The following is a 15,511-nucleotide window of genomic DNA, read 5'->3' as shown; positions in this document are numbered from 1 at the left end:
AGTTTTGCATACTTTTCATGTTATTGTCCAATTCCCATGATCCCTATGACTTCCTTGCCACCACCCCTGAGATAAATAGCTCAACATATACAAGGGACCAAATCTGAAGCACTCCCAATCGATATCACTTTACAATGCTATTTGATATACTTTCCTACTGAACCATTTTGGGAATCACAATCTTTTTAATATTTGTAGAATAAATTTAAACAGTACCATTCCATAAAACAAAGTACTGACAAGGTGTTTAGTTACTGGTGTCAGCCTTGACATAATGTTAGTACTGTCGCTGCTTAAAGAATGTGAGCACATAACCTAGGCTGGCAATTCTGTGCAGGATGGCTGGAGCACTGTACTGACAGAGGTGCCACTTTTTTGATGAGATAATAAATGAAGCTCATTTTTTCCTCTCAGGTGGATGAAGAGGATACCACAATATTATTTGACAGAGTCAGATAATTCACTTAGTGTTTTGGCTAACATTTATCCTTCAATCTGCATCATTAAAACTAAATTACCTCGTTGTACATCCCACTCCTATTTGAATGTTGCTGTGTACAAACTAGCTGCAGTGTTTTCCCACATGACAAGAATAATTGTGCTTTAAATGTATTTCATTGATGAGGAACCACTTTAGGGAAATACTAAGATCATGAAAGGCACAAATAATTACATGTTCATTCTTTCCTCTAGATTTCATGCAATGTCAGAGTTAGTTGCTTACCCTGTCAATCACTCTGACATAAGAAATATTTTAAAGTCACATTTTTAGAATGTTCTTATTGGTAGATGAAAAGTAAGTGACTGATAGGAGGAATTGCTCCAGTGAAAAAGCTTGGAAGTCTCCAGTTTTCTTTTGATCACTGTGATTGATGACAATTAAGAAGAGATACAAAAGAGATGTTCAGAATGAAAAAGGGTTTTAAATCAGGTAAACAGAGAAAATATATCCAAGTAGTCATTAGAGGGCATATGTTTGAAGGTTGTTACAGAAGTATGAAAGGAATGCCTAACTCAAGAATACCTGAACAGGTCATGTATTCAGAACTCTGACATGGAGCCTTGTGCATACAGGAACCAAAGGAAATGTTTCAGAGACAATCTGCAGTCATCCATGAATCTTTAACCTATTAACATCAACACATTGGAAGCAGATGCCCAATGATGACCAAAATGGTGATATGTCATCAAACATACCATCAAGAACCTCCAACCAATGAGAGAAACCACGAAGGGAAAGCAGTGAGAGAAAGACAGAGCGCAGCTGCATGTAGGGGCAATCTACTGCCACCTCTACCAGCTGACAACAGATGTCCTCATCGTGGGAGAACCTTTACGTATCTGCTAACTTGCAACCAAATTGTCATCTTGCTGAAACCCAGCCATCTCCAAGAAAGAGTTGTCCTGAAAATGGGAAAATGCCAATGAGATGTATTACCATCTATTTCTTTAACCAATAAATCAGTACAGACGCACAGCCAATTTCAAACAATTCAAAATTGCAGTGATTATTTGTTAGACATGTGACATGTACATGACAATTGCTGCTAGCACCACAGGACCCTATTTAGATGTCCTTGTAAATTATTAGGAAAAGAAGTCCCCAAAAATTCTGATGCAGGCTATCGTTAGAAATTGCTTCTCCCTTTTTGCTAAAATGTCTAATTAAGAGCTTCAGCTGTTCACAAATTATTTAGAGGCTGTGATGTAGAGTGGGAGGCAATTATAGTGTTGAGACACTATTGACTGAGTTAGTTGTAGTCATTGAGGCTGTAGAGCTTAACATGGCATACGTATGGAATGAGGTAATCCAAAGGACCTAATTTGGAGTTATAGTTAGTCTCCATACCTTTGAAAGCTTCAAATAGTTGACACTGTGTAAACACCCAGCCTGAAGCCTGGAGAATCCTTTGCTTTACAACAGCTTTTCCTTTCAAACAATTCAAAACTTCATCGCCAAATGCTGTCTGGGGCCTGATGCAATCTGATGGTGTCCTGAAGGCATATTGAGGCTCACAGAGCCTGAAAGAGACCCTGTGGCTCAGTGACTTGCATCAAGAACGTGACATTGAATTCAGCATGTTATCCAGAAGCAAACTAAGAGGAGTGAGAGCTGCCGTTTACAGCAGTTCTGACAACAATTGCTCTGATGACTGAGATTTAAGAATTGTTAAACATGACTGGCACCAAGACGGTCAACTCACATTGTTTATGACAGGATGTCAGTCCTAGCATTTTCTGATCTGAATGATAGGGTGCATGAACATTAGTACAACTATAGGCTAGTACAATAGCATAGGTTAGTTCAGGCTCCTAAGAAGTGTATTCCTCAAATGAATTCACAAGGTGAGCAGTTCTGCATTCTTATGGTTTCTGCTCCATTAGACGTTTCCAAAACATGGGTATACTTATACATTATTTCAGAATAAGACAGGAAATGTAGCATTTACTCAATATTGTTTTTGTTTTGATATGCAGCATCCTACTGTATTTATTTTGTATAAATTACATATATGCAGTATCTGATAGTGGTTAATATTTAGGAGAATTTATAACGTGGCTGTTAAGATAAATTCTTGATTTTTTTTCCAATTCTGCTTCTCCAAGAACAACATTAGCTCACTTTCTCATTGAGGGCATGAGTTTTCTTATATTCATGCCATGCCATTCATAAGATATTTCTCCCACCTCCTCCTTTTGCCTGTTATTCCTCCATTTCTCTTGAACCTGAGGTTCATTTATAAAAAGATTTCATGAATTAAATAAGTTATTCTACAAGGTAAGGTCATGCCCCCAAACAAACCAGGTAAAATTGATACCAACTATCACATGTCTGAGCTAGCAGAGCCATTACCAGCATGATGTAAATCTTTTTGAAAAGCTTACGGCATTACCATGGCTGTGAAATATTGTAATGATCCCTCACTTTCAAAGCTTCACTCTTAAAAGAGTTTTCTTTATTGTAGTTTACCTCAGAACCATAGAACAGTTACAGCACAGGAAGATGTCATTCAGCACATTGTGTCTGAATAAAGTAGCTGCACATTCTAATCCCTCTCACCAGCACCTTGTCTATTGCCTTGCAGTTTCCAGGAGCTGATCCAGGTTCCTTTGAAATAAGGTGAGGCTGCTGCCTCAACCACCAAAATGGGCAGCAAATAGCAAACCCTCCCCATCATCTCGGTGAGAGCATGGTTCTTCACATCGCTTTCTACCATTCCCTTTAAATCTGTGATCTGTCTACCAGGGGACTAGAGACAAGCCCATCATTTTGCCTCATAACTGCAACATTCAAGCACTGACATGATTCACACAAACCTCCTCTGTATTCTCCCCGAACCAGTTATATCTTTCCTGTAATGTCAGCTATACAAAGAACTCCAGCTGTGGCGTAACCAGTATCCCATATAGTTCCAACATTACATTCCTGCTTTTATATTTATCACCCAATGAAGTAAAACAACCTTTATCCCTTCTTTACCACTTTATCTACCTCTCCTGCTACCTTGAGAGCCCAGTGGACATAAACTCCAAGATCTTTCACTTCCTTTACCCATCGCAATATCCTCCTATTTATTCCCTTATTTTGTTTGCTCTCTTCAAATGCAGAACCTTGCACTTTTTCTAGATTGAATTCCATTTGCCACTATTCTGCCCCCTCAGCTATACTGTTGATATCATCCTGAGATTGACAGCCATTCTCTATCAACTACGCAGCCTATTTTTATAGTTTATGCAGATTTTCCAATCACACTTCCCACATTTAAGTTCAAAATGTTAGTATATGCCACAAACAGCAAAGGACATAGCACCGATCCTGTGAAACACCACTGGAAACTGTTTTCTATTGCCAAAAAAATCTGTTGACTAATACCTTTTGTTTTTCATCACTGAGCCAGTTTTAGATCCAACTCACTATATTCCCCAATATCCCTTTAAGTTTTCTGACCAGTCTGCCATGTCAAATACCTCACCAAAATTAATGCAGACAACCTCCTCTAGAATCATCCTTGTTGCTTCCACAAACGATTCAACTAAAGCAGGACCTCACTTACCAAAATCATGCTGATTATCTGATTAAGTTGTGTATTTCTAAATACAATTAATCCTGTCTGTTGGCATTGATTCCAGTAATTTGCCCACCAGCGAGGTCAGATTGACCAGGATATATCTTTTCAAAATATTTCAAGTCCCACTGAGCTAGTCAAGCTGTTCTAGTCCAGTTAAAATACTGACATCTCCCTGACAATGTGAAAAATTGCTCAGGTATGTCCTGAACACACAAAGTAGGACAAATCCAACTGGTCACTTACCACCTCACAATCAGCAGTAATGTGACAAAACGTATCACCAACATTGCTGGCAAGCAGAAGCTATTCAGCAATAACCTGCTCAGTGATGCCAAGTTTGGGTTCAGCCATTTAGCTCCTGATCTCAGTATATCCTTGATTCAAGCTTGGATAAAGGAGCTGAATTCCAGAGGTGAGGACAGCCCTTGACATCAAGGCCACATTTGACCAAGTGTGGCATCAAGGAGCCCTACCAAAACTGGAATCAATAGAAATCAGGTGGCAACTATCCACTGCTTGGAGTCATACCTGGCACATAGGAAAATGGTTGTGATTGTTGGAGGTCAGTAATCTCAGCACCAGGACATCTCTGCAGGAGTTCCTCAGGCTAGTGCTGTAGACCCAAACACCTTCAACTGCTTCATCAACGACCTTCCCTCCATAAGGCCAGAAGTGAGGATGTTCGCTGATGATTGCACAATATTCAGCATCATTTACGATTCCTCCGATACTTAAGCAGTCCAAGTTCAAATGCAGCAAGATCTGGACAGTATCCAGAGTTGGGCTGATAAGTGGTAAGTCACATTTGTGCCACACACATGCAGGCAATGAACATCTCTCATAGGAGACAATTTAATCACCGCCCCTTGAAATTCAGTGGTGTTACTATGGCTGAATTCCCCCAACATCAACATCTTAGGTGTTACCATTCACCAGAAACTCAAATGGACTCACCATATAAATACAGTGGCTACAAGAACATGTCAGAGACCAGGAGTGCTGTGGCAAGGAACTTGCCTCCTAATACGCCAAAGCTTGTCCACCATCTACAGTGCACAAGTCAGGAGTGCAATGCAATACTCCCCACTTGCCTGGATGGATGCAACTCCAAAAACACTGAAGAAACTGGACACCATCCAGGACAAAGCAGCCTGTTTGATTGGCACCACATCCACTCCCTCACCACCAATGCCGAGTAGCAGTAGTGTATACTAAGTACGAGATATACTGCAGAAATTCACCAAAGATCCTAAGACAGCATCTTGCAAACCCATGACCACTTCCATCTAAAAGCTGAAGGGCAGCAGACACGTGGGAACACCAGTAATTTGCCCACCAGCAAGCTCCCCTCCAAGCCACTCACCATTCTGCTTTGGAAATATATCCACCATTCCTTCATTGTCATTGGGTCAAAATCCTGGAATTCCCTCCTTAATGGCATTGTGAGTCTGACAGCACATGGACTGCATCTGTTTAAGAAGGCAGCTCACCACCATCTTCTCAAGGGTAACTCAGGATGGGCAATAAATGCTGGCCCAAATAGCAACGTTGACATCCCACGAGTGAATTTAGACCTTCAGACCTTCAGTTCTTTTGACCCATGTCTAAATCTAGCAAAGTTTGGAAATTGATCCTCAGAGCATTCAGTATTTCCTCCCGGCCTTCCTATAATAATTCATCTGGGGGTGGCGATTTATCCTCCTTTTGAGGTGGCTGGTGCCTTGATACATTCCTTCTCCTTATGGTGATTTTTTCAAATATTAACAAGGATGTGTGCATCATCACTCGCTGTGAAACCAGAAACAAAATTCTCACCAAGAAACCTGCCCACATCTTCTGCAGCCATATCATGTTCGTCTCTGATAAGTCCAGCCTGCATTACTGTCTTCAATTAAGATATATCCTTGAGCCACCTTTAAGGAAGCAACTAATTAATTAGTGACACGTTTTCAAGTCTGCATCATTAACGGCAAATTTCCCCAGTCTCCATTGTTTTGAAAATCGCAACCAATTTGCTTTGTATTTCCCAACATGTGCTGGCAGTAGACAAGATGTCTCAATAATGGCTTGTAAAACAAAGCTTTCAGCAAATGTGTAGACTTTGTTATGAAGTTTCACAATTTTAAAGCCAATTCAGAATTACATTGAATGGTTTCTCTTTATTCAGGTCAGCCAGTATACATTTGCAATGTGCAGTTACAGGGAGAAAAAAGCTGAACCTCAGGAACTGCTGCAACTGGACGGATACACAGTGGATTACACTGACCCACAGCCAGGTGAAACGCTTTAATTCAATACTGACATCTAGAGAAAACACTAACATAAAACATGAAATAACTGCGAAGCAAGTGGCTTTTCTTTGGTTTGACCTGACTGTATTGTCATAACCATAATTTAGAAAAGGTTTATTCATGATGGTAACAGCAAATGTCCAGCAGCCACTCACTGTAATGTTTGTTTTCTCTACCTTGGCAATGACCTGTCAATATGGACTATGGCTTTTTGTAGAACCCACTTAACAGAAGTCCACACTGTCATGTTTTCTGTTGGAAACATCCCTCCGTCTGTGTTTCCATCACACAAGTTGAATTAAAAATTTACAATCGAAATGTAATCACACTTTACATTTGTACATTCTCCAGCTGGGTACATCATTCCATGTTCTTCACTTTTCTAAGCTTGAGCTCTGTGTCTTTGCCTTTGCCTTCCTCTCCAAATTAAGTTAAAAATCACACAGCAGCTTAATTTGAAAGGACAAGCTTTCAGAATGCTGCTCCTTCATCAGGTAGCTATCTGACAAAGGAGCAGCACTCTGAAAGCTTGTACTTTCAATTAAACCAGTTGAACCATAACCTGGTGTTGTGTGATTGTTAACTTTGTCCACTCCAGTCCAATACTGGCACCTACACACCCAATTTAAGTGGCAGAAATGTCAGACTTGTTCATTCACCTCTTTTGAACTCTTTTTTTTTCCCCCTAACTACTTCTCAGTCTTACTATCTTTTTTTAGTACATTTAAAAGGTCCTCCATGCAGCCTATCACTTGACTACATCTGATCTCTTGCAAGAAGCTATAACCAACTATTGCTTGGAGTTCAGTCATAACTTGAACATTGTCACAGCTACTTTAAGCTATAATTGTCACATAATAATGTAAATCTAATTCAAATTGTCAATCGTGAAACACTGACATTTTAAACCAGGTGCATTGATCCCATCAACATTTAAAAAGTTGCTGACAAAAGGTCTGTAAATTCTTGTAAGATTGCATCTCTCACCTCATAATTCCTTCATTGGTAATATATGCAATTCTTACATATGTACACACTTTCTTCTCTACTATCTCTCTTGCCATCATATATTTATGATAATTCCATGTCAAATTTTTCCATTACAAATTGCCATGCCCACATTTATAATGAAAATTGATTGTGTAAAATTGTGAATACTAATTATATCCTCCTTCCCTCCAGTTGTTGTCCTTTAGTCTTTCAATTTTGCCTCTCAACCTGTAGTGAATTTCAGCAGTCTGCTTCTTAAATCGCAAGCAGTTTTAACATTTGACAATAAGTTATGTCAAACCAAAGCATGTTGTACTATTAAGAAACAAATATGTCTTTAAATTACGGATTGAATGATATCTACATATCCTGTTGACATTATCTCCTGCCCTTTCGAGATAATTTCAAAATTATATTCCGTCTTCACTCACTGTATGCAACACTATAAGAAATAAACTGACAATGTCATAAAGGATCTACACGTTACATTTAGTAATACCAGAGTTACTCTTTGTCACACTTTAGTCATTGCACTTCAGATGTCACCTTTTTACTTACAGTGTAAAATATATCTTTTTCATAAAGATTATTGTTTCAAGAATTCAATTGGTGCCTTTCTGTAATTAAGGTAATGAGTGGTACTGGAAAAATGTAAGTGATTGACCTCTGAGAAAGTATAAGACTGTTGGATCACCTACAGGCTTAGAGAGATTATTCTTTTTCAGTTGCAGCTGTATGGATGCATTATATTTTAGGTGTTAATAAAATTATGAATTTGTAGTGTAGCACGTTAGACCAGTAGTGCTCAGGGCAGGATCAACGGTTTTAATACAGCCTCAGCCATGTTGCTGACAAAAGATGAAACTAAAATGTCAGAAACCAAACAATAAGTAGGAGAAATTAAAGCTACTCAGGGAATCTCTACTATTGCCTGCTAATAGCTCAGAAGTATTTGTGGTACCATGGTATAAGTAAATTCTTATAATGGGTAGAGAGATGGGAGAAAAGATATACATGTGATATCACAGAATCATAAATTTATGCAGTACAGAAGAAGCCATTGAGCCAATTGCATTGCCAAAAATACATCACTACTTACACTAGTCCCACATACCTGCATTACACCTATAGCCTTGAATGGTCTGACATTTCAATTATTCATCTAAGTATTTTTTTTAAATGTTCTGAAGCAGGACATAGCGAAGAGCAGAAAATCATAGTAAGGAGAAGGTAGCAAATCAAAATGAGAGGAAACCCTACAAATTAAAACTGGATAACAAAAGCTACATTTATAGAACATACTGAGCTTTGGTTTCATTCTTTATCATCTATAATTTAACTAATTAGTTCACTCACACAGTACCTTTCAATGCTGGGTGATTAAGCTCACTGTTGCTGATTCCTGGTTAACTTCAATTATAACGTTGCACCATTTCATTGTGCACAATTATATCAAAATGAACTAACTGCAGGTTTCTTTGTTTTATTTGGGGAGATAAAGACTTTATAGAGTCATAGAGATGTAGAGCATTGAAACAGACCCTACACAGTCCAACTCGTTCATGCTGACCAGATATCCTAACCTAATCTAGTCCAGTTTGTCAGCATTTGGTCCATAGTCCTCTAAACCCTTCCTATTCATATATCCATCCAGATGCCTTTTAAATGTTGTAATTGTATCAGCCTTGACCATTTCCTCTGGCAGTTTATTCCATACACTGTCCTCTGTGTGAAAAGGTTGCCCCGCAAGTCCCTTTTAAATCTTTTCCCCCTCAGCTTAAACCTGTGCCCTCTAGTTTTGGACTGCCCTACTCTGGAGAAAGGACCTTGGCTATTCACCTTATCCATGCCCCTCATGATTTTATAAACTTCTATAAGGTTACCCCTCAGCCTCCAACTATCCAGGGAAAATAGCCCCAGTCTATTCACTTTCTCCCTATAGTTCAAACCCTCCAAGCCGAGCAACATCCTTGTAAATCTTTTTGGAAACTTTTATGACCAGCAGATATCTTAAAGCACTTTACAGCCAATAAAGCCTTTTTTTGGACTCATTTACGGGATAGGAATTTCACTGGCTTAGTCAAGTTTTTTTTTGAAATGTCATTATAGTAATGTTGGAAACATGCTACTAATTTGTGCACAAAAAGCTCTCATGAACTGTATTGTAACAATGACCAGATAATCTGTTTCAATAATGTTGATTGAGAGATAAATATTGACTTGGTCACCAGGGCTAATTCCCCTGCTTTTGTTAAAAATATGTCATGAGATCTTTAATGTCCACCTGAGAAAGCAGATAGATCTCAGTTTAAAGTCAGCACTTTAAACAGTGCAGCATTTTCTCCATACTGTATTGGTGTGTCAACTTAGATTGTGGCACAGACCCACAACCTTCTGACTCAGTGGTAAGGATGCTACCAACTGAGCCATGGTTGACTGATTTGGACAAAATTCAAATTTTTTTTTAAATCCTAGAAGTACAGTAATTGCAAATTCACAACAGTAAATTGGCAATGGCCAAAGAATTGATTTTTTGACCTTTTGTAAAATTGGTTAGTATAAAACTTATGAAATTGGAGCCACCTATTTTCTTCTCTAAATATACTTTTAGGCAGCCCTGTAGATGGGTCGACTGCATTCCTGCCCAAAGTAGGTGGAAAGGTGCTATTTAATTTGCTAATACATGCCATTTTGCTTTCTGCCATATTGCCACTACATATTTACACCTGCACCTACACCACAAAACAATTCTACTGAGTTGTTTTTTTGCCCTATTCCTATACCAAATCCTCCCTGTTTCTTGGACTCTGACATCTCCATTACATTCTTATTGATTTGTTGTTTCATTTCAAAGGTCTGCAATCCTGTATAATATTAAATAGTGAATTGTTAAAATGTATACAATCAGCTGGTACAATAGCATCCTGTGCAGACTCTAGGATAAGAATAGAATGGAGTGGCCGGCCGGGTACAGTGTGGTTGAAATTATTTGACTAATGACTCTGAGAGCAAGTCCCAGTGGTAAAACTCGATTTGAGTTGCCTTTTAAACATACATTGATGTCAAACTGTTCAGTCAATGCTAACTTTAAAGACCAGAGATTTAATTTCAAATATGTTATTCAGAGCCTGAGGAAAAAAGGAAATATTTATTGTATTAGAAATCAGATATTAGTGTAAAACTTAAATGATTGCAACAATAACAGAGACATCTTGGGTACTTAAAAATGTTTAAAAAAGTATTTCAAACTTAAAGTTTGTTAAATAAGCATAGTAGATATTGCATGCTTCACACAATTTTTTATAACTTCCAACATGGAGAATTGCCCAAATATTTCAGTGCATTTTGTGCATTGGATTCTGCGGTATTTCCATTCCTAGATGTTAAATAGTATCTCAGTTTTTTTTAAAAAGAGTGTTATCATAAGTTAAATATTTATGTGTATGAATAAAACTCAGTTTGCGACAGGAGTCTCTAAGTAGTAATAGCCATGTAAACCCATTTCATGAACCTTTTCAATGGTACATCTGTTGTAATGACGTCCATGTAGAAATGTCATTGTGTATTCTTCTTATAATTGTTAAATAATCTACCATCTAGGTTTGGAGGGTGGTAGGGCGTTCTTTAATGCAGTTAAGGAAGGAGACACTGTGATCTTTGCCAGCGATGACGAACAGGATCGTATCCTTTGGGTTCAGGCAATGTACCGTGCAACTGGTCAATCACACAAGCCCATTCCTCCGACTCAAGTCCAAAAACTTAATGCCAAAGGAGGAAATGTGCCCCAGTTGGATGCTCCCATCTCACAGTTTTGTAAGTTATTAACCATATTTACTGTGAAACTGCATGTTGCATGACAGTTAGTTGTAGTTCTTTTCGTAATAAAACTTTAATGGGCACAAAGCGATGACATTTGTCTAAATGTTACTGTGGTACAGAATGGGCTTCCCATGTCCCTCAGGTATTTTTTGAATAATTATAGAGACATACATTCTAACTGAAAGTTTTGGGCAAGAAAATTATTCGATTGATGTTATTGGTGCTTAAAGAGAATTTTTGAGGAAATGCCCCATAATCATGAATGTTCTGGAAGAGATTACTTGAACCTTCTTTTCGTGTCACTCAGTTACCACATATTGCTCCATTTCATGCTTTTCAAATGTGAATGTCAGTAAATACTTTAGATAGAGCTCCACTTTCTTTTTAGAAGATATCCATCAGGCGATTTTTCTTATTTTTTTTAGCAAAGATTTCAATGTCTTGCCTTGCACTGGCTGGTCTATTTTTCTTTAATTTAGTTTTACCTCCCTTTTTGAAGGTAGGTGTTACATTTGCCGACTGGAGGCCTCTCAGACTCTTGTGTTCTATTGAATTTTGTATATCAATACTCATGTCTCCACAATTTGTTCCCTAGTTTGTTTGGACAACTGGAGGTGCGGTCCGCCTGGATTTTGGAGTTTCGCCCTTCTTAAATTCTGGTTTTTGTTTCCTAGGCATGCCAACTCAATGTGCTCTATGAGCTGCTGCTCATTTTACTGCCACCATCCCCTTTACATGTAAGCAGGACCTGCTTGATCTAGTGTGGTAGAGGAAACCCACTTCCTATTCCAAGCAAAAGAGTGTCTTCGAGGAGATACATTTTTTAAATATCAGGGAGTTGACAACAAGATGTGTTAATACAAAAGAGGAATTGAGGCTGTGGAAAATCAGCTGTGATCTTGTTGAATGGCGGGTTAGGCTCAGGGGGCTAAATTGCCATTCCTACCCCTATTAAGTCCTTAACTTGATATAGTTTATTGCATGTTAGCAACCACTTATAGGTTACATTAACAGGATAGATACTATTACAGAATCTCTGAGAAGGATTACTCTCTCTCATTCAACATTTCAAGCCATTCTACTGGCAAGTCCATATGTGGATGTCATAGTGGCTGGTATTTATGGCAGTCCTCAGTACTAACCCTTTCGGACAATAAACAAATCTTCAGATACAATCAAGATATTGAAGCACAGCAGCAAAGATTCACAAGGATTTTTAACATTTGAGAGGATCAAATTATTAGTAAAGACAGAGTAAATTGGTTTATTTTCTTTGGAAAAGAGAACACTAAAAGGAAATCCGATATCTTTAGCATTTGAAAACCGTTCAAAAGCATGGATGTGGAGAAATTGTTTCCACTTGTGGGTGAATCAATAATTGGAAGCATATATTTATATATATATATATTAAGATAGGCACAGCAGATTAATGAAAGAATGTAGGAGGTTTTTCTTTCACCGAAAATGGTTATAGATTGTGGAATTTGCTGCCATATGGAGTGATTGAAGCAGATGGCATTGATGTGTATAGGGATTGTTTGATGCATACATGAGGAAGAAGGGAATCAAGGATTTGGGAGAAGGAACCGTGTAATTAAAATTAAGAGAAGATTTATGTTGGTAATAAGCTATCAAATAGTAAGGGATATGCAGATATAATAGTGCAGGAAGGTGAAATCGTGATTTAAACAATCAACTTCTGGCGAATGGCAGAGCAACCTTGAACGGCTAAAAGACGTATTCCTTATTCTATTGTTTTATGTTCTTTGTAAGCCCTTTCAGTGAAAACAGAGGCAAAGTAGCTATTAATTATCCTGTCCATTTCAGTGTTGGATTCCAATATTATTTATTAGATTGGAATTTCATGAAGTGAGAAGAGGTGCATTTGGGACAATTTAACAGATCAGACTTTTTGTAAAGCAGAAAATGGAGCAATAAAGAACACCAATATAGAGATAGGTATCCCCTTGTATGCATTTGTGCATGGAAAAAGTATTTAGTGTATACACACCCAGTACTTTCTGCAATAAAGGTGAATTAGAAGACACTGCACCTTAATGAAGAAGAGCTGATGGCCTAGAAATTGGATCACGTTGCACTCAATTAACAAGTGTAAAATATGGCAGGTGGCATGGCTGTGCTCATTTTGTATTGAAAGTGCAGTTTGGGCTCACTCTAGACAAGGAATATATGCTGCAATCACAACTGGGAACCTCAAACAAGGACATGTCTTTAGCTATTACTGTCACTGTAGCCCATATCTTTAAAATGAAAATCTCCCAGTTTCCTGTTAATCATTCTATCACAACAGCATTCCCTCAGGCGGTAGTGTGTAATCCATTGAGATTATCATCTGTCAGCAGAAGCTGGTGATTGGCATTGTCACCTTTATGTAGTTAACCGTTTCTACATGCTGAACAAAATGATCTCCATTCACCATACAGAGACACAAGCTTGAGCTGGACAGCTGCATGTTCTAAGCCATTGAGCATTGAGCAGATGGTTACTGGCAGACTGTCCAGTGCACCTTCTATTCCTTGTGTCCGCCTATCAGCCTTCTTTTGTAGACTATACCTTTAAAGTCAGTCTCAAATCATCTAAAGAGAATTAGTGTGTGATCTCACACTGTGTCACCACAGGCATCTGCAGCCTCCTATCCTTCTTCTATAGGTCCTGTAGATTGTGACCAGGAATGCATCATTTGAAGACTACACCTTTGATTAAGGTATGCATGGTGCCTGTCTCTCAGCTGGTACTTGAGAGGGTGAGATATTGCACCTTTGAGAACACTGGCATTTTGTTCTTGAATGACACACAACTCTCAACATTTTTAGCTTCGGAAAGAGGGATCAGTGGCTGCTGTAAGCCAGAATGTACGGGGTGAAATAGAATTAAGAAAAGAAAATCAAAACTTGGTGAGTTTTGAAGGAACCTTGAGCAATATTTCCTCTATTATCACTCTCTAATCATTACAAGACGTGCTTTTCATGCATGGTCACCCTTATCCAGTCACCACCACCTTTCTCGTGTGTGAACCTCTGTTAGAGGTAAGTACGTTTAATAGCCTTGTGAGCTGTTTTCAAGATCTCCCTGTCATCATAAAATAGTTTGTATGTTGTGCACAGAAACTACAGATATGAGGAGAAAGTAATTGTGAAAGGTAACGTTTTTACCTGAACAGTTTTGGTGAGATCATTACATTTTGACCAGTTTTGTGTTGCATTCTGGAAGCTCCTGACATTGTTCCCCACTGGCCTCTTCTAACCAGCAGTAGGAGTGATACCTTGAGAGCCTTCTGTCCTGTGGAAAAGTAGTTCTCTTTTTCCACGTCCAGTGCTATGACCAGAGTCTCCAAGTGCCTCTTGCAGTCTTTACCCACATTTAGAACTTCTCTGCTGTGTGTACCCAGAGTGCATTTTCCCCATAAGAGGAGTTGGCTGCCTTTAAATAGCATCAGATACACAACTTTACCCTGCCACTGCCTACACAAATTTAACAGCATCCTTGTGTCCCTGGACTAGTGTAACATACCCCAATGCATCGTTTATGGGTGTGATCAAATTTCTAGGCTGATGAGCCAACAATTTGAACAATTGATTTGGAAATCACCAAGAAAAATATCTTAACATTGCTAAAACAAAATAAGAGAATTAATGTTATTATTTAAAATATGTTCAACTGCATCCATAGGCAATATTATTGGGTTGATATATGATACATTAAAAATTGTCCTGTATTAAAATAATAGATCCTGCTATTCATTCAAAATTAACATTACAAGTTGAGCTGTACATTTTTGGGAACACAGGTCAACTGTTCATGTTACATAACAGTTAGAAGGTCAACTGAGTACTTACTTATTTAACAGGAATTTGGGTACCTGCTGTTTTTAAGGAAAACTGTGCAACACAGCAGGCATTATGGATTTAAAATCAATAATACGTTCCTTGAAGTTTTAATATGCCAATTATAAGTACAATTATATGAGAGATATTTTATATGAAAGCTGTTAGATTTAATGCCTATTTCAAGATTTTGCCACTGTTTAGAATCTTAGAGTTTTGTTTAATTGCCTTATTAGCAGGTAAGCTGTTTTGGTTAATTTACAGTTTAATAGTTACCTGTAAAGATTGGGAGTGTTATAATATCTTGTCTGTTAACCCTTTGACTCCCATAAATGATGTGAATCACGCACAAAATTGGATGTTCATTTTCAGAGACTTCACTGCCAACTTTCATGCTCAGAACATTTTTTGTAGTGAACACCTCTGGAATGAAAGTGTGCAATGATTTCTTTTACAATAACTTTCTGATGGAATACCTAAGGGACATGCTTACACA

At 38.2% G+C, this 15,511-nt stretch overlaps 1 protein-coding gene across 15 annotated transcripts in view; it reads left to right on the top strand.

The window, feature by feature from the left end:
- Window positions 1-15,511, top strand: part of cadpsa (Ca2+-dependent activator protein for secretion a) — a 573,081-nt gene that overhangs the window by 357,119 nt on the left and 200,451 nt on the right. For all 15 annotated transcript variants that reach the window (XM_072582448.1, XM_072582444.1, XM_072582443.1 and 12 more), the window contains exons 10-11: window positions 6,238-6,346; window positions 10,952-11,164. In XM_072582448.1, coding sequence (XP_072438549.1) covers window positions 6,238-6,346; window positions 10,952-11,164 — 322 coding nt within the window. The remainder of the gene's footprint in view (window positions 1-6,237; window positions 6,347-10,951; window positions 11,165-15,511) is intronic.

Source organism: Chiloscyllium punctatum, chromosome 12 (assembly GCF_047496795.1).
Source record: "Chiloscyllium punctatum isolate Juve2018m chromosome 12, sChiPun1.3, whole genome shotgun sequence".
Lineage (NCBI taxonomy): Eukaryota > Metazoa > Chordata > Chondrichthyes > Orectolobiformes > Hemiscylliidae > Chiloscyllium > Chiloscyllium punctatum.
Note: the sequence above shows the minus strand (reverse complement) of the source record. Positions and strands in the feature narration are given on the sequence as shown.